The 27,687-nt window shown below is 34.9% G+C and overlaps 1 protein-coding gene across 1 annotated transcript in view; it reads right to left on the reverse strand.

Moving 5' to 3' along the window:
- TMX3 (thioredoxin related transmembrane protein 3) overlaps positions 1–27,687 on the reverse strand; it is a 93,714-nt gene that overhangs the window by 42,238 nt on the left and 23,789 nt on the right. Inside the window, exons 4-6 of the mRNA XM_044683317.1 lie at positions 15,499–15,544; positions 8,355–8,435; positions 1,574–1,673 (exon numbers count right to left, since the gene is read on the reverse strand). Coding sequence (XP_044539252.1) covers positions 1,574–1,673; positions 8,355–8,435; positions 15,499–15,544 — 227 coding nt within the window. The remainder of the gene's footprint in view (positions 1–1,573; positions 1,674–8,354; positions 8,436–15,498; positions 15,545–27,687) is intronic.

Below are 27,687 nucleotides of genomic sequence, written 5' to 3' on the forward strand. Positions count from 1 at the left end.
TGTATCGCCTCACTCCCAAATATATATACATACTTAATAAATTTCAGTGGCTCCCTAGTTATCCCCGTAACATCAGATATAAACTTCCTGACTCGCATTTATAGTTCTTCACAACTTCACCCTATACTACCTACCTTTTCTCCCATATTAGTCAATATTCTTGCTACTCACTCTTATGTTTCAGCTTTGTTGGCCTTCTTGTTCCTGATTCTGAACAAACTTCCTTCTTGTATGTTTTGCATCTGTTTTCCCATGGTTGAAAAGCTCTCCCTCTTCACCTCTGTAGTTTTTGGAACTCTTGGTTTCCTTTAAGACTCGATTCAAAGGACATCTTCTATATGAGGTTTTTTTCTGATCCCCTCAGCTGTTGCCTTTTCTTTCTCATAACAAATTACCTCATATTTGCTTTGTGTACGTTTTGTATATGCTTATTTATTTCATCTCCCCGGTAGAAAATAAGCTTCTTTTTTATTTTATTTTATTTTTTTTAAAAAACGCTTACCTTCCCTTCCGTCTTGGAGTCATTACTGTGTATTGGCTCCTAGGTGGAAGAGTGGTAAGGGTAGGCAATGGGGGTCAAGTGACTTACCCAGGGTCACACAGCTGGGAAGTGTCTGAGGCCAGATTTGATCCTAGGACTTCCCATCTCTAGGCATGGTTCTCAATCCACTGAGCTACCCAGCTGCCCCCAGAAAATAAGCTTCTTAAAGAGAGGAGCTTTATATCTCTTCAGTGCCTAGCATGGTGCCTAGTATAGAGTAATTGCTTAAGTGCCTATTCATTGTTTGATTGTTCTGTTTTTGGATATAGTATATATCAACATTAGTCCTCCATCCCAAGGCCTGCATACCAAGATCATACCAAGATTATGTTATGCCAAAGTCCTCCTCTACTTTCTCTCTCTAAGGGGTAAGTAGTACACTCCCAAAACAGAAGTAATTCCCTAAATGGGAAAATAGTGAATCTACCTAAGGTATCGCTCATCTGTTTCCTCATTTCTAAGATAAGCAAAAGCCAGAAATAATGAAAACCAAGAAAATATTCTTACTTTACTTATAGGACTAAATAAATTGAAAGTTAAAAGCAAGCATATTAACTAACAATCATAAAAAAGAGAAATATTTGGTATACTGGCACAATAGGATACAATTAGTCAAGCAATAGGAATAAAGAACTCTGGTTCTATAATCAAATGCTTGTGTTCAAATCTCACCTCTACTGATTATTGCAGACTTCAATTTTCTCATTTGAAGAATAAGAGTATTGTATTAAGTTTGCTTTTACGATAATTTTCCATTAAAGATTTATGACCTTAGGAAACAGATCAGCTACTTAATACTTACAAAAACTATTTTCAGATATTCCAAAAATATGAAGCAAGAAATTAGATTCTAATATTTAGGAAAAGTTTATAAATGCATACATTTTATAATGCCTATTTTTCTAAATATCTAGAATCAAGATTTCTTGCAAGGATATTTTAGAATTCAGTATGCTATAATAACTATGACTTACTCAAAATGTGACAAAACAAGTTTTAACTTGGTATTCAAAATTTATCTTCATTTCAAACCTTTAAAGGTGATTCTCCTCCAACATAAAGAAATAGTACACGATGCCTCTTCTTCACATGTTCAAACATCTGTTGACTTGGAAGTGGACGGATTAGAGCCCTGTATTTAAAAAGGCAATTTTTCTTTTAAATTTAAAATAAGACCCAATTTTCAACTAATATATCATTGCTATCCATTTATTTTAAAATGATTTGCATGTTAAATAGCTCCACGATTAGCCAAGGGTTTTTAAAAGACTTTAATAGTCTTTCTATATTAAAAAATAACAAAACAAAAAAAGTCACTTAAAATATATTTTTAAATGTTTGTTATCACCTAGTATAATCAAGTATGTGGATTTGTGTGCACATAAACACACATACTAATGCACACACATATGAGACTGAAACTATAAGTAACACAACTAAGGCCTTTATACTTACAGAAATAAAGGAAATCTATTTTGCCCTATTCAAAATGTCAAAACAGTTTAAAATATTTTAGTTCAGTGATGGCAAACCTATGACACACGTGTCAGCACTGATACACGCAGTCATTTTCAATGACAGGCGGCCACATACAGAGAAATATGGGGCCACATGTCGAGGATGAAACATTTGCTATATTGTAGTATAGACACTCTATGAACTATAGATGACAATTCTACCTATATTAATTTACCTATTTTGGTTTATTAAATATAGTTATATATTACAATTATACATTTTTGTTATTTAAACTATAAATATCGCTAAATTATGCTTTTTTTCTCAAAGTGACATATCACTTAAGTTATGCTTGGTTTTTTGGTGAATTTTGACACACCAAGCTCAAAAGGTTGTCCATCACTGCTTTAGTTCATTTTATAGCCAAAATTAAGTCACTACTTTAAATAAATGTTAAAATAATAACTAGTAAATAAAAAGGGAAGTGAAATAATTATATTGTATATACTAAAATTATAATGGCTCACTTATTTAAAAATAATAGCTCACTTGATTACATTTTATTAACACTTATTAACATAAGAAAAATTATTACAAGTCTTACTGTTTCTAGAAAAAATTATCACAATACAGAGATCCAAAGAATTTTAATACATGGGAAATAGCAAATATAACCAATATGACTTAATTTAAACAATACTTCATTTAAGACAATCACTATGAAAATAATTAACATTTTTCATTCTTTTGTTACTGTACTTTAAAAGATTGTAATTTTTTTCAAAATAATACTTTAGGTACAATGTGATTTTAAAATATTATTTTTAAAAATTTAATATTAATGGACTTTATTATGGACATATTAATGGACTTAAAGGAAAAGCTAATGTAAGGTGATTACTCTTCTGAAACTTTTTTTTTACCCTGCCACTCACTGTAAAATAATAATAATAATAATAATAATAATAATAGCTCGTATTTCTATAAACACTTGAGAGATATGCAAAAATCTTCATGTATATTAATTCATTTCATTCTCAGAATAACCCTGGAAGTAAGTGCTATTCTTATCTTCCTTTTACAGATGAGGAAGTAGAGGCAGAGAGAGGTGAAGTGACTTGCCCAATTTATCTGGGGCAGAATTTGAGCTCTTTTGTGTCCCTGATTCAAAGGCCAATTCTATAAACTATGCATAACAAAGAATTTGAAATTTTCCCACCCACAAATTTTAGAAAGAAAATGTTATTTTAAATTTTATGTGTTTAAAAAATAGGCAGTTCTCTAAAAGAATTATTGCACCATTCTGACTTCCATTTATTCTTCTCTAATAATTAGATAGACAATGATGCAACTGCATAAGTTATTTTTAAAAATTTTGTTGCAATACTTTCACTACTACTTGCATCAGCAGAATCTCATTATTTTCAATGGAAATTTGTAAAACAAACAACCTTCCCCCCAAAAAAACCCTACCAAAAAATTCCTTATAAGTCTCAATGATTTTAATTTTAAAATGCTGATGTAATCACCTAGCAAATATAAAAAAAAAGTTATTCCAGTGAAAAAAATATAATGAAGGATCATAGCAAAAAAAAAAAAAATTAAAGAAAATTGCTTAAGTAGAGTCAGGTTATACCAAAAAACTTTCCTTAATAATCTGTCCTAAAATATTTAGATATCACTATACTCACGTTCCCTAAACTCTGTAGACAAAAGTTATCAAAATATAAAAATGTTTAGCTTGCTAAAATCACTTTCCCTTTCAGATTGTTAATCTATTCTTTTCTCCCTTCCTCAAAACTTATCAATATCATTTATCCATTCTTTCTTCTTTCCTCTTCTCTTCGAGTATAAGAGGAAGCTCGACTCTTAATTAAAGCTAAGCTTTCCAAATACACTCTCACTCCCATGAAGACCTGTACTATCAAAAAGCAGCCATTTTGTGAATAATCTTAATACTGTCAAATCTATACAATGATTTAAGGTCTGCAAAGAGTTTCTCTCAGAACAATCCAATAAGGTGGTACCTGTGTGTGTGTGTGTGTGTGTCTGTCTGTCTGTCTGTGAGAATTTATGTGTGTGTACATATATATGCGTATATTTATAGCTATACACCCAGACATGTGCATATATTTACACAGGCAAATATATAGATAATCTAAAGAAATTAAAGCTGAAAGATAAATGTCTACTCATGACAACACAGGTAGGAACAAAAGGATCCTGACTCCAAGTTAGAAAGTGACAAGGAAAACCCCTTTTTTACATATAAATTATCTCATTCAATTCAATCTTGTCCAGTAGATGATGGTCTCCTCTATAAACAATATTCTTATTAATCTTCAATCTCTCCCTGTCTACTTGCTGCTTCCCTATTATCTATAAACAAGCCCATGCTGTCTGACAGATATATCTTTCCTCATTTACCTATCTAAACTCTGTCTATAATTCAGTTCCTCTACTTCTTTCCTCTCATTCCACTATCACCCCAGTTTCACTGGTTTACAACTTAGGTGTCATCTACAACTCCTCATGTTTTTTCATCTCTCCCTGAAATCGAATATATTGAAATATCCTCTCAATTTTACCTTCATAATATCTTTCATGTATGTCCCCTTCTCTCCTCTGATACAGCTAAACATCCTGGTTCATTCCCCCCATCATCTCATCCTTCAAGTACTGTAATGGTCTTTTGGTTGGTCTCCCTGTCTCATGTGTCTCCCTATGCCAATACAGCCTTCACTCGGCTTTCAAAATTATTTTCCTAAAGTACAAGTCTGATCATAACATTCCCTATTCAATAAACTCTAGTAGTTCCCTATCACCTGCAGGATCAAATATAAGCAAATCTAATAATAACAAAATATCAAAGATAAAATCCTCTGTTTTGCTTCTAAAGTCCTTCATATCTTTTTCAATTTTCTTATCCTTTACTCATCTCCACATACCCTGAGATTCAGTAACAGAGGCTGTTATTCACAGAAGACAGTTCTTTTCCATACCATAGGCATCTTCATTGGCTATCTCCTATGTCTGGAATTGTTTTCCTCCTTGTTAGTTGGAAATTGGAATACAGTATCTTTGTTATCTGTTTGTTGTTATTGTGGTGAAAGGCAGTTGGTTGCCAGTTGTAGTAACTGTTTGGGTCTAGTTAAAAATGGCTGAATAAAACTATTTAGAAACAGTCTTTAACAATTCTTGAAAGGATTAAGGTAGGAAAGGAAAGGCAAACAAAGGATTTAGGATTTATTCCCTAATGTAAAAAGAAACTAAACTTAACCCACACCTCTGATTCCTGAGAAATCTCTTTCCCTGAGCCTCCTTAATACTCCCCTTAATCTATTCTAATTCCCAGGGTCTATTCTAAATATATTATGCTAATTAATAATCCTCTTAGTTATAATTAAGTTACTGTCTCTGTATATCTCTTCCAGCTTTGAATCAGTTTGTAGCTCTCTCACTCTGCCAACTGCCAGCTTCCCAGGCCTAAGTTAGGCTTCTGGGCCTAAGATAGGCCTCAAAAATGGCCTGCCTCTGTCTGCAGCTACACAGAGGAAAACACAGTCTCTTTCTCCTTTCTGTTGGCTTTCTCCACAACCTTATTCCTGACACTCCAATCTGCTTCCTCTTTCAACTGTCACTCAGTTTTCCAGTTTCCCAGAGAGTGATTCCACTAGTTTCCTCCCAAGGCAAACACACTTCCAGGAGAGAGTTGGCACTTGGATCTCAACAGACTACAAGCTCCTCAGGATTCCCAGTAGGAATTCTCTCCAAGATTCTAGCTGTGCCTTAAAGGTAATCTGATCCTATCTTTAACTACTAAGATCCTAATTACTCCAAAATACTTATTTTAATCCCAATACCCTCAACTCTCTCCAGTTCATTAGTCTCCTCTAAAATCTTCCCTTCTAAAGAATCTTTTTCTGATCCTCCTTAATACTATTGCCTCCACTCTGTTGATTATCTCTAATTTATTCTGTATGTATCTTATTTGCACATTGTTTACATGTTGGCTTCCCAATTATACTGTAGGAGTTCATTGAGAGCAGCAATCTCTTTTAGTCCTAATAGTTTGATATCAGATAAGATGAACAAAAATTCTGAACTTCCTCCTATACTACAATTCTAATTATGCCAGGACACCTCTCCACCTTGATTTCCCATTAGAACCTCAAATTAAATATGTCAAGAACATAGTTTATTTAAAAATTTTCTCCTTACACTTATTAGTCTTTCTGACTTTTTCAGTGAAACCACCATTAATTCTTGGGTATCTTTAATTCTTTCCTTTCCTTTGCCCTTCATGTCCAATATTTATCAAATCCTGGCATTTCTACCACTATAAAATCTCTTCTTTCTATGCCTTTTTCACTATACCTATAGTCAACACCCTAGTAAAGTTCTTTTCACCTAACTAAACTCTTACAATTGTTTCCAACTGGTTCTTCTCACTTTGACTTGCTTTCTATTCTCATTCCAGCAGTAAATCCCATTGCTAGACTAATCTTTATGCATCCTAGGAGAGAATGAAAATTCTCTGATAAGAGTTAATTGTTTGTATTTTTAGCTTTTTTTGAGTAGCACAGTATTTTACATGTAATTAGAACTTCATGGATATTAACTGAAATGAATCTGTTAAATCCAAATATTTACTGAAAAATATTTAGGGGTTTTTTCTACTGCATACAAAAAAAAAATATTCAAGGCCTTCAAACATCTGATAAACCTTGACTTTCCAGCGAGTGGCAGCTAGGTGGCTGAGTAAATAGAACACTGACCCTGGAGTCAGGAAGACCTGAGTTCACATTCTACTTCAGAGAGCTAGCTACTGTGTAACTCTGGACTGATTGATCTCAACTTTTGTTTGTCTGAATTTCTTCATCTGTAAAACAGAGATAATAGCACTGACCTCAAGGTTGTTGAGAGGATAATTGAGATATTTTATGAAATGTTTTGCGGACTTAAAGTACTATATAAATGATAGGTATAGCAATCCCTTCCATAAATTTCCAATCAAGTGGAATATTGTCTCCCTTATGCTCTATCATTTGCCCTTCTGTATCTCTATTTCTGTAAAGTCTTTCCTATCTGTCTTCATATTTCAAATGCCTTTAAACATTAGTAAATTATCTCTTTAATGAAGACTTAACCTGATTTACCCTCTACCCTGCAAACCTTACACAGCTAAGGTTAAACAATCTTCAAACTTATACTTCATATAATACTTTACAACTCTTCTTATATGCCTACCAATTGGACTATTAGCTTATAGACACTGTATCTTATTTAAAGTCTGAATATCCCTCAGCACTTAACACAGTACTCTGAAAAACAATTGGTGTTCAGTAGTTGGTAAATATTGAATCAGTGAATAAGATCCAACTTTATGTATTTACTTTCACACCTCATGGTCAAATTTTGATCACTTTTGCTTCCTGAATAGAACTTTTATGAAATTCAACATAAGCACATTTAATAAATGATGGCAATGATCGACTTACATAAATGAGGTCTCACATTGCTCATGCTTCAGTTGCAGCCATTCTGGATGCAATGAAAAAGAAAAAAGTTTGGACCAACTTGAAAAATTGATTTCAAGAGTCTCTGTGACCCTATAGCAAGGTAGTACCAAACAAGCCTCAAAACTTAAAAATTTTGCTAAGAGGTATTAAACTAACCAAAATACAAATACTATTATGCCCTTAATGTGTCCTATTAAAGTCCTAATACACTATTAATAAAGTATCTTTACACTTTGTACCAAAAATTCCATTTATGAAAGAAACTCCTTTAGCCACATTTCCAGAGTTACTTGTTTTTTTAATGTTTAGCAAAGAGAAATCAGTGTGGATTCAATGGATTCAAACCATGGAATCAATGGCCTGTAAATATTATAAGAATTAAAAGTACCTAATGTATTTGAAGTTAAGCTAGAAAAGATTAAATGAAATCTATTCACTTAACTTTCCTTGAGTTAAGTAAATAAAAGTGACAAATGAGTTATATCATTAAAGATAAAGGCATGATTATTGAGTTAGTTTTTATCACATTTTATTTATTTTATATTGATATAAATATATATATATGTATATATATATATAATTGAAATTGAAAGTAATGATTTTACATCATTTTAAACACAATTTTTAAGGAACAGATGGAAAAAAAAGTTAATCATTTAAGGACCCCTTCCCCAAAAATGGCATATTTCTGTAAGTCATCTGTATCCTACATATATGCTATATAAACTAATGTTTTGAAAATAAATGTTTAAAATAATATCTTTTATAGTTTAATTCTCCATACTTGGCCATATTATATTAAATTATTTTCAAAAAAAAGAACAAATACTTACCCAGACACTCTATGAGCAAACTCAATGATATCATCTTTAGTTCTAGGCCCTCGGTAGTTATATGCCAGGTCATTTTTTAACCTTCAAAAGGAAAAAGAAAAAAAAAGAATTGATTTGGATCTCTAATTATTTCAATATTTGAATGTGACTTTGATTTGTTAATTAGAAATAGCTATTTGATTATAGTTATGAAAAGCTAGTTTCTAAAATATTCAAAGTATCAGAAGGAACAGTTACAGGGATATACATTAAATAGCAATAGAATGGAGGATAGTTCAACCAAATTGCAAAGAAAAATATATTCTGAACAAATTAGTAGCTATCTCATAGAAGATTTTGTATACCTGGGAGGAAAAGTATGTATGTATGTAAACAGATATAGATTGACAAGTATATATTCTTTTGTATATAAAATGAATCTATGTTTATGTATGTATGTATACACACACACACACAATTTTTTGAGAGCTATGAGAAAGATGAGGGGAGCAACATTTCTCAGAGTCAACAGGGATATGGAGAGGAGAAAATACGGATCAAACCCCAATCTACCTCTCTATACTACAGCCCCCTTTTTTTTAATGGCTTTTCTCCCTGAAGAGGAAGTGGTAGGTGACACTAAGGCAGGAGGTAAGGTCAAGAATCATTCTAAGAGTAAGAGGGGTTGTCCTTGATCGTACCTCCCTGCAGAACTTGAAAGAACAAACAACCTCCATATATATCTTAGGTTCTCCTGCCACTGAGGCAGATATAACTAAATACATGTTTAGTTAGCTTAGCTTCTGATACTTAACACCTTCTCAAATCCATAAACTGACACTCCCTTCTTACTAGAGGGCTACAAAGTAAAGAATTAAATTTTTCCTAAAGGTAAGTAGGTGTCACAGTGAATACACTTCCAGGCCTATAGTCAGAAAGATCTTAGTTCAAATGTAACCTCAGACATTAGTTGTGTGACTCTGGGCAAAGTCACAACCCCAAATACCTAACCCTACTACTCTTTTGCCTTGGAACCAATACTCAGTATCAATTTTAGGACAGAAGATAAGGGTTAAAAAAAAAAAAAGAAAAAGAAAAAGAAAACCTCAAATGGGATTATAAAGTCAGACATTACTGAAAGGACAAAATAACAAATTCTTCTCATAGCCTTCCTTAATAGAGAGCGGGATCTGAACTTTTCCATTTTTCTTCAGCAGTTCTGCTTAGTTTCAACTCTACATTACATCACATTCCCTGTTAGTCCTCCCCATACTCCCAATTAATTCCCTTTTGTGTTATCTTCTCCTATTACTCTGTAAACTCTTTGGGGGCAGGGACTGCATTTCTTTGTCTCTTTATATCCTCTGAGGCTATAAAACATAGTGCCTGGCACAAAGTAGGTACTTCATAAATGTTTATTTCACTGAAGTGATTTTTTTCTCCAAATTCATTCAAGAATCATATGTCTCATTAATTAGCATACAACTCTGAGATGCAAAACAAAGCAATCATTGAAGGTTGAAAAAGCGTAATAGCATAGGAAGATAATTAATTGTGAGGATATTTAATAGAAGACATAATAAAATAGATTGCTTTCATGTTAGGGTGGTAAGAGATGCAAGACATAATAAAATATGAAAAAGGACTAAAAATCAATGAAAATTTTAAAACAAAATTACAAAATTTTGAGAATTGGAAGGCACTTCACTTTATTCATCTAGGTTCAACTACTATAAACAACAAAGAGAAAAAATTGTCAGTATAACATACACAACAATTGGTAATGCAACTTCTGCTTAAAGACCTTCAAGAAGGAGGTTCTCTTCCACTCTCAAGAAAACCCATTTGGCTTTAAAACCGCTCTAATTGTTAAGAAGCTTTTTGTTTTGTTTTGTTTAATATCAAAGCCATAGTCTTTTAGCAATTTCCTGCTACTGCTGCTGGTTCTGCCTTCTGGCAAAAACAAATAAATAAATAAATGTTTAAAAATCTCCTTTATGTCAAATACCTTAAAATATTTGAAAACAACTCTTTATTTGCCCCTGAGACTTTTTCTTCTTTAGGCTAATCAAATCCAGTTCCTTCAAGTGATCCTAATATGACATGAACTCAAGGCCCTTCATTATCCTTCTTACCCTCTTCTAGCAATGTCTTTTTATAATCATACATTCAGAACTGAATACAATACCATAGCTAATGTCTGATAAGAGAAGAGCACAAGATTATCATCTCCTATTCTTCAAATTTATGCCTCGCTTAATTTGGCCCAAAATCACTTAAGCTTTTTTTTCACTGCCAAATCATACTGTTGACTCATAATAAGTTTGCAGTCTGCTAAAGCTAGTAGATATTTTTTAAACTGCCATCCACACATGACTCTTCAACTATACATTAGTGAAGCTTATTTATTTGTACCCCAAAACAAAATTTTATATTTATACCTACTGAATTCTATCCTACTAGATTCAGTTCAATCCTCTAGCTTTTTTGAATCCTGACTCTAATTTAGTGTTACCTGTCTCTCTGATTTGTTTTCTCTGAAACTATGATGAGAATACTATATATGGCTTTATTTAAGTTATCAATAAAAATGTGAAAGGGCACACAGGGCAAGACACTTATCCCAAAGACAAATAAAAGGTAGACAGAAGATAATCTAAACAGGGGGGGAATTTGCTGGGAGGCAGGAGACTGAAAAAGGTCCATAAAAGTCAGATCTGAGATGAGTCTTGAAGCAAACTAGGGAAAGGAAGGAGGAAGTATTGAGGAAGAACACTCAAGATGTCTAGTGAAAATGCGAATAGATTATGTAAGAGAAGACTTGTATAAGTTGTAAAATAGATAATTTTGTCTACATTATATTAAAAAGTTTCTGCACAAACAAAAGCAATGTAACCAAGATTAAAAGGCAAACAACAATCTGGAGGTGGACAAAAATCTTTACAGCAAGTCTCTCTAATAAAAGCTTTGTTTCTCAAATATATGGAAAACTGAGTCCAATTTATAAGAATACAAAGTATTCCCCAACTGACAAATGGTCAAAGGGCATAAGAAATTCTGAGATAAAGAAATTAAAACGATTTTTAGTCATGTAAAAAATGATCCAAATCACTATTGATTAGATAAATGCAAATTAAAATAAATTAAAACATCATACCCATCAGACTAACATGACAAAAAAAAGAAAATAATAAATGTTGGAGAGGATGTGGAAAAACTGCAACACTAATACATTGATAGTGATGCTATGGAACTGATATCGAAACATTCTGGAGAATAATCTGGAATCATGCCCAAAGATCCATTAAATTTAACTCAGCAACATCACAACTAGTTCTGTATCTCAAAGTGTTATTAAAGATAGGGGAAAAGAATACTTATATAAAAATATTTATAGCAACTCTTTTTGTGATGGCAAAGAAGTGGAAACTGAAGGGATGTCCATCAGTTGGGGAATGGTTGAACAAGTTGAGGAATATGACTGTAATGAAGTACCATTTTGCCATAAGAAATGACTGACAAGATGATTCCCCAAAGAAAATCTTATATAAAGTGATTCAAAGCAAAGTGAAAAGAACCAGGAGAACGTTGTATACAGTAACAACAATAACATATGATGATCAATTGTGAATGACTTAACTGTCATAAGAGGAACATAAGATGTCAGAGTCAAAATATAGACTGAAGCATGTAGGCAACACGTCTTCTTTAATAACACAATGAACATGAAAATATGTACAACCTTTATCATGTTACCTTCCTTCTTGGGGAGGGAGAAAAAGAACATGAATTGCAAGATATCAGAAAGTGAATATTAAAAATTGTACTGACATTTAATCTGGAAAACATTTATTATTAAAAAAAGAAAAAAGCAAAGAGAAGATTAAGTGGTGTGTCACGTGTGAGAAAAAACAAGTAGGTTGATGATCACAGTATAGGAATGGGAGTAAAGTTTAAGAAGGCAGAAAGATAAGGCCAGTTGAGAGGAACTTTAGAAGGCAAATAGAAGACTTTATATATTACTGTGGTAAACAATAGAATTTAATGAGTAAGGATGGTGCCCGGGATTTAGAAAACTTGTGCTTCATAAAAATTACTTTGTTAACAAAGCTGAGGATGAATTGGCTGGAGAAAGATAAGAAACACAGACACATATTAAAAGGCTTTTGCTATAATATAAGTGAAATGGGATGAAGGCTTCAACTAATGGATTAGCTGTGTGAGTAAAAAAATAAGAATTGGCAATGGGCTTTATATGTGTTTTGAGGAAGAGTACGAAGTCAAAGTTGTAAAACTGTGAGGCTAGTATAACAATAGACCAAATCATAATGAGGAAGTTGTCATGAGCTAAAAGTTTGTGAGGAAACATAATAATGTCTATTTTAGATATGGTGAATTTGAGATGTCTATGGAACATACCATCTGAAAAGTCCAAAAGATATAGGTGGTAATTAATTTACATCTAGAGCTCAAGAGAAAGGATATAAAGAACTGGAAATCACCCATAGACATGATAAATGAATCCACATGGGAAGAGATAAGTAATTCATTCTCCAGCTGGTGAATGGCTGAATGATATAAACAAACAACTCTCAGATGAAGAAATTGCATTTATTATGTTTATGTAATTATGTTTAGTCATATGAAAAAATGATCCAAATCACTATTGATTAGCGAAATGAAATTAAAACAACTCTGAGGTATCACCTCCTACCCAATAGACTAACATGATAAAAAAAAAAAAAGGAAATTATAAATATTGGAGGGGAATTTGAAAAAATCAGGACACTAATACAATGATGGTGAAGCTCTGACCTGATACAAACATTCTGGAGAACAATCTGGAACCATGCCCAAAGGGCCATCAAACTATGCAGGAAAAGAGAAGATGGCTTAGAGCAGAGCCTTATGAGAAATCCACAATAAGGAAGTTATGTCATGGATGAAAAATGAACAAAGGAGACTGAGAAAGATCAATCAGTCAGACAGATGAGAAGACACCAGGAAAGCAGTAGTGTTATAAAAACAGTAAGAGTGTTTAGGAGAGAGTAATCATTAATGTCGTGCTGCAAAGGGTTCAAGAAGGATGAGGAATGAAGACTTTACATTTAACAATAGAGATTATTAATTACTTTGGAGAGAACAGTTTCAGCTGAAAGGTAGAGTAAGCCAGATTATAGATGATTAAGAAGAAAGAGTAGAGAAAGTAGAAGCACCTATTACAAAAAGCTTTCTCAAAAACTTTTGTCTAAAAGGGAAGGAGATAGGATAATAAAATGTGGGGATGGTCAGATTTAGAGTTTTTTTTGTTTTTTTTTTTTTAATGATGGCTGAGACATGGGAATATTTGTAGGTAGCAGGGGAAGAAATAAAAGGATATGGACAATGTAGAGGTGAGAGCCTGGGAAAGAATTAAGAGAAGGAATAATGGTGAGAGAGAAGGTACAAATCAAAACATGATAAAAAATTATGATCAAATAAGTAGGGCAGCTGTGGATTTGGGAAAGATCAAAGGCAGGGAGGGCCATTTCTTTTATATAGGTATGCTGAAGTAGAGGAATAGGTCATGGGAAAAGAGTTACATAGAGAAAATGGGAAGTTATTATCTATTCTTTGTGTCCCGTCATCCAACTAACTTTGAATCCCTCTTGTTAAATCTCAATCTCTCTCTTTTTTATACACAAAGGCAGAGACCCCTTTTCCAAAAGAATTATGGAATATTTTACAAGAGCCTTTTGTTAAACTACAAGTCAACAATAACTGCAGCATTCTTCTTATCCACTGTTTGTTTAGACATTCTTTCAAAAAGGAAGTTAGGGGGGTAGCCAGTGGATAGAGAGCCAGGTCTGGAGATGAAAGGTCCTGGGTTCAAATCTGGCCTTCAGAAACTTCCTAGCTATGTGACCCTGGGCAAGCAAGTCACTTAACCCTAACTGCCTAACCCTTGCTGCTTATATTTAGTATCAATTCTAAAACAGAAGAGAAGGTTTTTTTTTCTTTTTAAAGGGAAATTAGGTTAGTGTGTCAGGATCTGCTCTTGATGACTATATTGACTTCACTTAAAATTGATTCTAAGTATCAGTTCCAAGACAGAAGAATGGTTAATGGTTGAGCAGTTGGGATTGTGAATCTGAGCAGTATCTAAGGTCAGATTTCCAACCATCTTTTTAATTGTGTCCCAGAATGTCCAAAGAACTAAAGGTAAGCATATTGATATATAGTTTGTAGACTATTCTTTTCCTTTTTTAAAATTATAGCAATGAAAATTGCTAGGTTGATTATGATGAAATTGCTTAGTTGTTTATTTTCCCTTAGCCTCAGCAAACAAATCTAAGAGATTTTAGAAAATGATTTAACTAGTTGTCTTAATTTTATTTTATTTAATTAAGTCCCAGGGAATATGTTTCAGTTCTGGAATTCTACACTATCCCTGAACAACAAATACAAAATATTATTTAATTCACATTTTCATTAATCCACATGATCTTGAACAGTTCTCATTTAAATCCCAAATTCTACAGTTGAATTTCAATCATCATAATAATAACTAACATAGCATTTTATATTTTACAAAGCAATCAACATCTCAAATAATCCTTACAACACCACTAAGAGGGAGGTCATTATTATCTCTAATTTATAGATAAGAAACTGAGGCACTTCAGAATTAAGTAGCTTGACATGGATCACAGAACTGGTAAGTAGGAAAGGCAGAACTGTAACACAAGTCTTATGATTCCAAGACCACTGTTCTTTTCACTAAACCACTGGCCCCGATTTGTAATTAACAAATTTATTCATTTCTTTTTTATTTATAAGAATCATGATATGATAGTATACCCTGGTATACCAAGTTGGATCTAAATATATGCTGCACTGGAAAAAAACATAAGACTCAGAGAAATGAACATGGGAGCTCAAGTCTTGACTGATGATATATCTAGCTCTGTGCTAGGCAAATTCCTCAAATCTCTGAGCCTTAGTAGGATAATATATAAAATATGTACTTTCATTAACTAACTACTAAAAATGTTTTCAAGAACATTTTTTGTAAATTATAACTTGCCATCAGTATTAGTAATAGTATTAAAATAGATGCTGGGAAAAAAAAGCCCTTCTCAAGGTATCAAGAATAAATGGATTGATAAAAATGCATATAACTTACAGCTTAATTGTTGGATATCCTCTAACTCCAAACTCTGAAGCAATGCCTGGAAAATTAAAAGCACAATAAATACATTTAATCTTCTTTATATACCAATTCTGCACTAAAGTCCTAAACCAAAAGCCAGATATGATGCTGTTTTCAAAAACACACAATTCTGTATCATCCTGGGAAGAGGTAGTACGTTTATCCTTGAAATTCTGAAGCAGACTAACTTTTGCTCTTTTCCCTTGCTGTTTTAGCATAGTGCTCAAAATATAGTTGGAACTTAATAAATGCTTACTGACTAACAAGTAGGTAACAAATAAGATAGGAATTTTGCATTTAAAATTAATTACTTTTTATTTATATTCATGAATTTAAAATAGATAAATGAAAATGAGACATACTGAGACAAAAAAAACCCTACTTGTATTTATCTAAGGATTGGTATTTTTATTGGTATAGATATTCCTTCCCTTTACACAAATCACAATTCTTTACTTGACTGTCTGGGGTTTCTTAATATTTTAACCATTAATCATCCTTCTTGACCTCTTTGCATTTGAAACTGTAGATCACTTTCTTCTCTTTAATATTCTCTCCAGGTTTCCATGACACTATTCAATATTGATTGTTCTCCTACCTATTTTGCTGTTGCTGGATCTTCATTCAAGTCATACATCCTAATGGGATCCATCAAGGTCCCTCTTCTTTACATATATTATTTCACTTGATTTCATCACCTTCCATTATCATCTATTAGATCTTATCAACTATTAGCTCTATGCAGATAATTCTCAGATCTACATATCCAGCCCTAACCTCCCTCCTGTCCTCATTCCTTCAACTGCTTATTAGTCATCTCACCTCACTCCTTCAACTGCTTATTAGTCATCTCAAACTGGATATCCTATCAAACACCTTAAATTCAAATGTCCAAAATGGTACTCATTATCATTCTTTCCCATCCCATAAGCCCTTGCCACCCATCATAATTTCCTTATAACATCACTATATATATATGTATATATATATCTCTTCACTAACATGAAGATGCATATATTATAGACAGTTTTTTCCAAGAATTTGACAGAGAAGAGAGAATATAGTTTGAGAAAGTAAGATTCCCTCAGTTATTCAGGCTTCTAACCTAGAAGTCATTTTCAACTCTTCACTCAATCCCTGAGTCCAATCTGTTGCCAAGTCCTGTCATGTTTATTTTTATAACATCTCTCCTCTGACACAAGCATCACCATGATGCAGCCCATTATCACCTCATATCTGGACTACTGAAAAAAGACTTTTCGTTGGCCTAACCTACTTCAAATTTCTCCTTACTGGTTCTGGAGGGGAAGTAAAAATACTCTTTGATATAACACTCAATGAAATTTTTAGGCTCTCCCTTAACAGGAAACCACTCAGGAACCTCTCATTCTTTGAAATTAATACAATTAAAATTTTTCACACAATCCACATCATGGTGATTGTAGAATGCCAATTGCAATGTCATTGTTCTTCCTTTCCCAAGAATTTAGCACCTGTTTCAATGTTGTCTTCACCCCAAACACTACTGTTATACTATGGGGCTTCAATATCTATACATAAAGCTCTGGTTCTTAGGGCTTCTGTTGATTGTGGGAGGGAGGGGGTCTAGGGGAGCTTGGAGTGGTTTTCTCCCTCATATGCTTGATCCTGATGTGGGCAAACAGTGGGCAGTGAGGGGTAGTAATAGGAATAAGATCCTCATACCATAAAATCTTGTATTTCTCACCAGTTAGCACTGGTTAACCACTACCACCTGAAAAACCTATAGTTTCAGCATTAGCCAAGCATGAATTGCAGACTAATAAGTTACCCATTCTGTGTACTGGATCTGTAAATATTTTATACTGGGCATCAGCTTTGGACCTAATCCATTATACTAATCATTCATATTGTTCTATATTTATTATAGTTCAGAACTGTATGACATAATTAATTATATATAGTGGTCCTTCAATGTACTCCCCTCCCCCACCCCATTCCCCCCCCCCGCATTCCATATTCCCATTCCAGAAGCAGTGAGACCCCTCCCACATTGACAAATGATGACAAGGTGGACAAAGGGGAAAAATGGAACCTGTGCACTGGGGATGAACATTCCAGAAGAATTCTTCAAACCTGCACATGGCATGCTCCTTATTCCCTATGACATACGTGTCAAACCCCAAAACACACCTCCACTTGAATTTGGTCATGTCCATTTTCCAAGTTTTTCAAGAAAGGTGAAGACTTCTCTGGAATGGGAGTATGGAAGCTGCCACTCTATAGCTGGAACTGTTGCTCCACACTTGGAACTGCTATCCCATCAGCTCTAGAATGACTACTCTACTGCACCCAGGGCTTATCATCCATCAGCCCTAAGGCTACCTGATTAGCCCCCAGACTACTTCAACCAGCTAAAAGGCTATTGTATAAATGGAGATTTTTTGAACCATGGACTTCATTCCCCATAAGTTCCTTAGTTTTCCCCAAATTCCCTTTAATCTCTCCTGTGCCTCCAAGTTTGCATGGTCACATTTTTGTTTTATATTTGGCTGTAACTCCTACCTCTTTCTCTTTGGTTCCTGGGAAGGGGCTGCTTAGTATCTCTTAGTCTCTTTTGTTAATAGTATTTTGCATATTAATTTTAATCTCCACACTATTATACCATCATAAACCTTTTTTCCTTCAAATAAAATTATTTTCTTACTTCTAGATTGAATAGAACTTGAGTCTCCCATTCTTGGGTTGAGACCCTGCTACAAACTTGGGTGTTTCTCCCACAACAATCCCTACCCCTTTCTCCTCCCTATCTTCAAGTTCTGCCTAATATAGGCCCCAATTGGGTCTGTAATAAAGATAACTTTACCAATCAAAAAAAACCCCAAACCTAACATCTCAATTCCTCGATGTCCTTAAATCCTATAATCTTTTTTTCCTTTGACCTCAATCATGCACAGAGTTGGTCATTCCCTGGACTTCACCATTCCCCACCAGTGTTCTACTTTCTTAAAAAAACAAAATCTAGGAACCACGATTTCACTTCTCCCTATGTTTCATCCTTTCTAAACTTATTTTTCATCATGATGACCTTCAGTCTGATGCTTCCCTCCTTTCTAATCTTTGACCTTAGTGTTGACCAGTTCAATTTTATCTTATTCTCTACTTTCAAATTTTTTGCCCCAAATCCTAGCACCATTCACTCCTTGCCATTTAAATCTTTGTTTCCCTTTTCTCTTCTTGTTTGCTTCTTCTATCTTTTTCCTGTGTGAAGGAGATTTACCCTCCCCTGTTTTGGGGATTGCACAGATGACATCTCCTGTAGACTAAACTGGAATGAGCCTGAATTTAACCTGAAGGTGAGGACTGTGTGAAGGAAATTACTGAGCAAACTAGGTCACAAGGACAGAACAGCAGCTGGAAACAGGCAGCAACAGAGTCAAGAGATCAGGAGACAGGGGTAGGGCAGATGTCTCCTGCAGTGACAGTCCCACTCACTCCCCCAATCCCCAGCCACCCCGGTAAAATAGAAAGTCACATTTGGCTCCAGAGATGTGATGTCTGAGAGTTAGTGGATGGAGAAAAAGTTTGATAAACTGAGGCATGAGTGGATTTTGCTTTCTTCTCTTCCCTGTTTTGTTGCTGGCTGGACTTCCTGTGAGTGTGGCTAGGGGGCCCTAATGGTAGTCACAGAATAGCAAGCTAAATGGAGCAGCAAGGACAAGTTAAACCTCTCCTATTTTTCCATCTTTTTCTCCTACTACTTTTGGTTTAATAAAATTAATTTATGGCTAGTCTCATAAATTTCCCTCTTTCATTACCCTTGTGCTCTTACTCACAGGTAGCTGAATGGGAATTGGAGGAAATTTCATAACTGTGTTGCCTGGGAACATTATAATTTTGTTAAACAACTTTAAATTCAAAAACACATTAACTATAGAAATGTAAACTTATTATTCCTCCCTAACAGATTCCTATATCACTGTTCAAAAAAGCTTTCCAATCTTTTCTCTCCTAAAACCTCCCTCACCTCTACTTTTCTACTTTGTCTTGGGAGAGGATCTCACCTCTTTATTGGGTGAGGGTGCAAACTATGGAAATTCATTGAGGATCCCCATTCCCTCCTATTGATCTAAAAACCTCTTGGCATCATCTCCCACTTTCTCTCCTTTCTTTATTATATGTCTCTGGTCTCATTGTTTCCTCTCTTCTCCAGCAGATTTCAACCTCAATATACCCTACTTTGTCTCTAATCTCCAATTTCTCCTTATCAATTGGTTCCTTCCCTATTGTTTTCAAATTAACCCATCACCCTCATCTTAAAAAACTTTCACTAGATTCATTCAAGTTCTGTTATCTTAAATCTCTCCTCTCAAATTCCTAGAAGAATCTATCTACATCCCTTGCCTCCATGTCCTTTTGTTTCACTCACTACTCAATCCTTTTCATAAAGAGTTTCTGACCCTACCAATCAGTTGAAAACATTTTCTCTCAAGTTACCAATGATCTTTAAATTGCCAAATAAAAAAGTCTTTTTGCAGTTCTCATTCTATTTGATCTCTCTGCAACATTTAGCCTAATGTCCTGTTTTCTTTGTTAAGCTCTACTTTCTTGGTTTTTGTTGTTGCGGTTGTTTTTCTTGGGAGGGGTTTTGGACACTATTCTCTCCTGTTTGTTTGTTTTTTTGAAACCTTTACCTTCTGTCTTAGAACCAATACTAAGTATCAGTTCAGAGATAGAAGAGTGGTAAGGGCTAGGCAACTGAAATTAAATAAAGTGATTTGTCCAGAGTCACAATGTCTTGAGATAAAATTTGAACCCAGGATCTCCTGTTTCTAGACAGGGCTCCCTATCCACTGAGAGCATCCCTTCTCCTGATTTTTTTTCCTCCCCACCTGTCTGGCCACTCCTCAGTCTCCTTTGCTGACTCAACATTTATATTATGCCCACTAACTGTAGATGTATGAAAAGGCTCTGTCTTCAGTCCTCTCCTCTTCTCTTTGGATACCCTCATCCCTCTTGGGCAGGAAAGCCAGCTTTCTTGAAATTGCAAGTCACTCTGTGGAAGAGTTGTAACACAACATATATCAAGTGCATCACACCTTTACCACCACCTTAACCACATCTCTCCTTCTCTCTTCAATATTTAAATATAATGCATACAATATGAAGGATAATTTGGGGGAGGTAGTTTCAGTTGAATGATAAGGTGAGCTGTTGGAGTACATAAGACTTAAAGAAGAATGACAAAAAGAGTCATAAAATGATAGTTATCAAGGATGGTCAGATGAAGTAAGGGTTTGGTGGTTTTTTTGTTCGTTTTTTAAGAATGGGAGAGATATAAGTATATTTGTAGGCAGCAGGGAAGAAGCCATCAGATAAGATGAAGTTGACAATTAGTGTGATCAATGAGAAACAAGTTGCATGCCTAGGGATTTTCTTTGATTTCCATGACATCTCAAACTTCTCCAAAACAGAAATTATGTGCCAAAGATAAAGCAATTTCAGCTGTTTTCATGGTCTAGGGCACCCAGACTCCCAAAGAAGGTTAAAAAATAGAAAAGAAAATGAACTGATGGCCACCAACCCTGACCTCATTCAGAATTCCTCCCTTATTTCTCAGGATAAGACAATGAGACAGCTCTAGCACACCCAAGGACTGCAACATAGACTTACAACAAACCCTCTTCTCATATCACACCTCCAACCTCCTAATCTTTTTAGTCTTGTGAAGACATAGGCTCCAAGCTTTGAAAATCTGCCCTGGCTATAATTAGGCAGCCACAGCCTCTAGGGAGCAAAAGCCTGCCTAGGGCCACAATCCTGGAGCAACAACAATACAAAGCTCCAAATTGTTGGTGCTAGGCCACAGAATTTGTAGTGGACCTAATCATGACTATTTTGTGATTGGTTCTTTAGCTTTACTTAGCAGTACTTCAATAGAAGAGGAAATAAAAGGTGACACTAATCTAAGAGTGAAGCTTCACAAAAGATAATTGGAGAAAAAAGGATAGATACAAGGATTTGAAAATAAAAGATAGTCTAAAGTTAATTTCTGAACTGTAATTAGGGCCCACCATGACTTACCCAGGATAGTCTCACAGTACCCTGTGTAAATGGAATTAGCTCTACCCCATTCATAGTTTAAACTCTAGCCACCAGAGATAATGTCGTCCCAACCTCCTTTAGTGGGGAGGGGAGATGAGTTACCCACATGTGACAATAAGTAACAAATCAAGAACAAGGGACTGCCCTTTGGGCAGTCCAAAATAGTGTTAAGGCTGCCATTTGTCCACTTGAATTAGAGGTGGCCCTCCAGGAAGTGACAAAAGATGCTATCCTTCAAATATGATGGTAACTTCCTGTTGAGTTCAGTTCCAGCTTTGAACTTGGTGCTGAAGGATCTCGGCTGAGACCTCAGACAGCTTCCCCTCTGAATTGTCACGTGGGTAAATTAGGCTGACTTCCTTTCAACTAACTTGGCATTTCTAGAGTCTCTACCTCAAGGAGGCTTCTTTTCCTCTCTAATTGCTAAGGCCTTGTGGCTAGTAGCCTAGTTTAATTAATCTCTTAACTCTCACCTGGTCTGGACCTCTGCTGGTCCAGACCAGAGTTTTTCTCTCTTTCCCTACCTTCAACCTTCCTAATTGTAAATAAACTTCCATAAAAGCCTTCCTGACTTGGGTCTATTTTTAATTATGGAATCAATCTAAATCTGATTGATTCCTGGCGACCACACCTTAAATATATATATGTATATATATAAATATCTAATTTCCCCTCTTAGAAGCCCCTGATGGAGGCAAACCCAAAGGCCCTCTAATACCAATGAGGAAACATGATAGAAAGGCTACAAAAAGTACTTGAATCTGGTTCTATTGTACTATCTCTTGAGGCTGCAGTCCTGGGATCCCAGTACCATCTTCTGGAGAAAGTCCTCAAGGACAGCACATCCCTAGGGAGCTGACTAGTGAATAAACTTCTTTACTTCAGTTTCAGTCAAAAACTATAGTAACAGTAATAAGTTAATATTTATATTGTAATTTAAGGTGTGTAAAATATTTTATATCTATGATCTCACTTTTTCCTCCCAACAACCCTGCTAGGTAGGGGCCATTAGAGGAATAAAGGACTTAGGTGGCTGCCCTAATCAGGAAGGAGAGATAACTCTGGTCTTACTATAAATATAATTAACCACCCAGTGCAGTCTATAAGCTTGATTTCCAACCTAATGACTTTGAAGGAGTGCAGAATAAAAGATAAAGCAAAGGACAAAGAAGCAAAGAGAGAGAAAAATTATTATGAATGGGGGAATGGTATATTAAATGGCGGAGGTTGGATCTAGAGCAATGCCCAGTTGTAGTCTATAGACCAACAGTTGGCAACCTTTTTGGTCATGAGAGCCATAAACGCCTGCAGAAGGAGGAGGATGGAGGCGGAAGGCGCTGGAATATGGGGAGGGGGCTGAAGGGCCCCCTGGGGAACACCCTGGGGCTCTTCCCGGACTGGCAGGTCGGGAGGTGGAGCCAGATATGGCTAGAGAGCCATAAGTTGCCGACCCCTGCTATAGACTGAATTCTGTCAGCAACTTCCTTTCGGACATCTTGAACGGATAGTCCAAAAGATATGTTAAATTCAGCATGTCTAAAACTAAGCTTATTATCTTTCCTATTAAACCTTCCCTGCTTCCAAACTTCTCTATTACTGTAGAGGGCACCACCAGCTCCCTTGGTTCATTGTCATCCTCACCTCACTATCATTCACCTACCAAATCCAATTTGTTACCAAGGCCTGTTGATTTCACCATTGCAGCATCTCTCCAATATATCTCCCTCTCTCCTCTGATATGGCCATCAACTTCGTACAGACCCTGATCACCTCCTGCCTCCTGCCTGGACTATTTCAATTACCTGATAGTTTGTCTGCCAGACACAAATACCTCTACATCCCAGTTCATTTTCCATTCAGTTCCCAAAGTGATTTTCCTAAAGCAAAGGTTCAACCATGTCTCCCCTACAGTAAAAAAATTCCAATAGCTTCCTATCATCTCCAAGACCAAATACAAAATCTTCTGAATGGTGCTGAAAGTCCTTCAGAACCTAACCTCCTGTCCCATTTTTCCTGCTGTCTTAAACTTGATACTCCCTACATACTCTTACATTCAGGAACACTAAATTCTTTGCTATTCCATGAATAAGACACACCATCTCTTGGCCCTGGGACATCTTTTCTGGACGTCTCCATGCCTGGAATGCTCCCCTTCCTCCTTTTCTCCACCTTCTAGATTCCTTCATCTTCAGCTAAAATCCCATCTCCACAAGAAGTCTTTCCCCATCCCTTTAATTCTTGTGCTTCAACTCTGACAATTATTTCCATTTATCCTATATGTATAGTTAGTTTGTATATAGCTCTTTGTTATATCTCCTATTAGACTAGAAGTTTCTTGATAGTAGACTTTTTTGTCTTTCTTTCATCCCCTGAGTTTAGTACAGTTCCAGGAAGATAAATTGACTTATTGACTGAAAAAAAACCAAATACATCCTTTACAGGTCAAAAATCAATGAAAACAGCTATTAATATTAGAAATATGATCAATAAACAGACATTACAAGAATGTAATCTCACTGAAGTAGTGATTGTTTCATTTTTTTGTATTGTATTCTCAGAACCTAGAATAATATGTGGCACACATTATAGGCTTAATATACGTTGAAAGAGCCATTCTATATCTTGTAAGTGGTGAAAGGATATAAATAGCTAGTTCTCTAAAGAAGAAAAATACTAACAAAATCATATGAAAAAATGATCTAAATCATTTATAAGAGATATGCAAATTAAAACTCTTAGGTTCTCTCTCACATTCAGCAAAATGGCAACCCTCAAAAAACCAAAAGTAACAATTTCTGGGGAGAAGGAGAAGGAAGACTTACCAATTCAATGCTAGTGACACTATGATCTGGTTTACCATTCAGAACTATATCCAAAAAAGTCAATATGAAGAGGTAGAAATAAAATCCAAACCCTCTCCCTTATCCAAGATAGGCTCCTTTTCCCTTGAGACTCCCTTTCCCATTCTTGAGACTTAATAGTTCTAAGGACTTAATTGCTCATGCTATTGATATCACTTCCTGGTTACCTGAGCACAAAGCAACCAAGAGAAGCTCTTGGATAACTCAGGCAAGGGAGCTTCTTCTCAAACGAAGCAACCAGTAATGTCTTCAATGAATATACTGTTTGAATATTCTTATGTTCCAATGAAAAAATAAATCTCTTTTTGCACACTTTTGGATAACCTGTGAGTATTTCATTTTGTTCCAATACTTAACCTAAACTACAATGGAACTAACTCAAGTTAAACTTGCCCTAGAGCCCTATGAATACCCTTTGATTACCACTACTAGGAACATATCCCAAAAAGATAAAAAAAAATGTGGTTAAAGTTATAAAATATTAACATAAAAATGACAAAAGGGAAAGATCCTGAGGAAGCTGAAAAAAATTATATAAACTGACATGCAAAGTGAAAGAAACAAAACATACAACAATTTCCATAATGACTGCAACATTGTAAAGAAAAACAACTTTGAAATACTTAAGAACTCATGCAATCAAAAGCTATGACTCTAAGAGACCAATGATGAATAATGATCACCATATTACTTGACAGAAAGGATGAGACCAAGAAATGCAATATTAGACATAAATTTTTAGACATGATCAATGTGGAGATTTGTTCTGATTGGCTATGTTAACTTGTTGCTTGGCAAAGGCTGCTCTTTTTTTATAGAGGAGAATGGAAAAAAGTCAGAGGAAGGGGGGGGGAAGTGCTAATAAAATGACTTTTACGAAAAGTAGCATCAATGAAAACTTAAATAAAATGAGCAGGAAAGACCATTAATAGGTTGAGAGGGCAAAAAGGACAAGTGAGATACTTTTAGAACTAATATGCTGAAATGATCATACACTTAAAAAATTATTGTAGAGTTAAAATGTCCTTCAGAAGAAACATTCTATCTTTGAAATCACACATTAGCAAAAATTTAAAAGTGAAATAATGAATCAACTAGAAAAATCAATAAATGAACCTAAAATAAGCACAGAATATTAAAAATTAGGGAAAGCTATGAAATGGAAAATCAGGGAAATGATAAGCAAAACTACAAGTTAGTTTTTGGTTTGGAAATACTAACAGATTTTTTAAATAAATATGTCACATTCTGCACCTTGAATCCATCACTTTTCTGTCAAGAGATAAGAAGTATGCTTTCCTCCTTTGGAATCATAGGTGACCATTTTGCTATCAGAATTCTTTCAGAAGTAGTTTACTTTTACAATAATAGTGTTATTATATTTTCCTGAGTCTGTTCATTTTATATAACTGTTCATACAAACATTCCCAGGTGTCTGTGAAAAAGTCCCTACTTATCTTTATTTATAAAATAGTAGTATTGTTTTACATCCATATTATAATGATCAGCCATTCCCAAAAAGATAGGTAGGCTCTCCCTTAATTTTCAATTCTTTGACACTACAAAGTGAAATGCTATATGTAAGTATATTTGTATTTATTTAGTCCTTTCTCCCTTTGATTTCCTTAGGATATAGGCTTATGAATAGCATGAACTACTTAGGAATTTTTTGGACATAGTTCCAAATTACTTTCCAGAATGGCTGAACCAATTTCTAGCTCCATCAGTAGGGCATTAATGTTCCAGTTTTCCCATAATCCCTCCAACATTAAAGACTAATAAACATGATATGAGAAATATGAGAATTGTCTGAATTCAATTCATAGCAAATACAGATTTTCAAAAGCTATGCAATGTGATAGAAGGAACTGAGAGTCTCAAAGCAAAGTGAAGCATGTTATTTTTTACTTCATTTCCTTTATGAGTTTTTTTCTTAAATAAAATTTTCTTAAAAAATATATGGGGAGAAAAAAAAGGGTGGGGGGCGGGGAGGAACCAAGATGGTGGCAAAGGTTGGACCTATCTGATTTCTACCAAATTATCTTCCAAAAACCTGTGATATAATGCCTCAGAAAGAATTTTAGAGCACAAAAAGATGTGGGGAAGTAATTTATATGCAAAGGAATTTAGAAGAGCAGGATAAAATCTCTAATGCACTGAGGTGGAAGTAGAAGACAAAGCAGCATGCTAGGATAGGCTCCACTTCTGCAAAAGACCATGGGTACAGCTGAAGCAACAGCAAAGGCTTCTGGAGCTCTCAGCCAAAAACAGTTTGGGGGGAGATGGGCGCAATGGACAACTGTTCCAGAGGAGATTACAGGAGTACCTCTGCAGGATCTAGGTGCAAAGACTCTTGCTGCATTATTTACATGCAAATCCAAGTAGCAGTTTTGGGGAAAAATTTCAGGGTGAGGAGGAGCATCAGCATGCACCAGTACTTGTGGCAACAAAATAGCAGGAAACTATGGTCACAGTTACAAGGTAGAAAAGGGTACTTGTGGTTATTCATAAACCAGAGCATAGGCCTGGAGAATATTAAACACAATTATCCTTAAACACCACCTTGAAAGAACTGAAAGCAGATAGATACTCAGAGCTAGCTCTGAAGTTAGCTGCACAAAGAATCTGAAGCATGGAAGTGCTTCCTTCGCCACAGTTACAGAGGCCGACTTAAAGAGTTGTTTTTTTTAATTAAAAGAAAAGAAAAGGTTGGAGAAAATAACAATGACAAAAAAAGAAATTCAACATAAAAAGTTATTTTTGGTGACAAGGAAGACCAAAACACAAACTCAGAAGAAGACAACACAGTCAATATTGCTGCATCCAAAACTTCCAAGATAAAATATAAATTGCTCTGAAACCGAAGAAGAATTAATGGAGGAGCTCAAAAGAGAGGTAAAAGAAAAACTGGAGAAAAAATATGAGATTGATGAAAATCATTAAAAACTAAACAGCTTGGGAAAAGAGGCAAAAAATGCACTGAAGAGAAAAATTTCTTAAAAAGCAGATTTGGTGAAAAGGGAAAAGATAAAAAAAAATACACTGAACAGAAGAACTTCTTAAAAGGCAGAAATGACCATATGGAAAAAAATATACACAAATTCACTAAGGAAAAGAACTTTTTACAAAATAGAATTGGCCAAGGGGGTACAAAAGCTCATTCAAGAAAACCATGCCTTAACAATTAGAGTTGGCCAAGTGGAAGCTAAAGACTCCA

The sequence above is a fragment of the Gracilinanus agilis genome, chromosome 1 (assembly GCF_016433145.1).
Source record: "Gracilinanus agilis isolate LMUSP501 chromosome 1, AgileGrace, whole genome shotgun sequence".
In the NCBI taxonomy this organism is placed as follows: Eukaryota; Metazoa; Chordata; class Mammalia; order Didelphimorphia; family Didelphidae; genus Gracilinanus; species Gracilinanus agilis.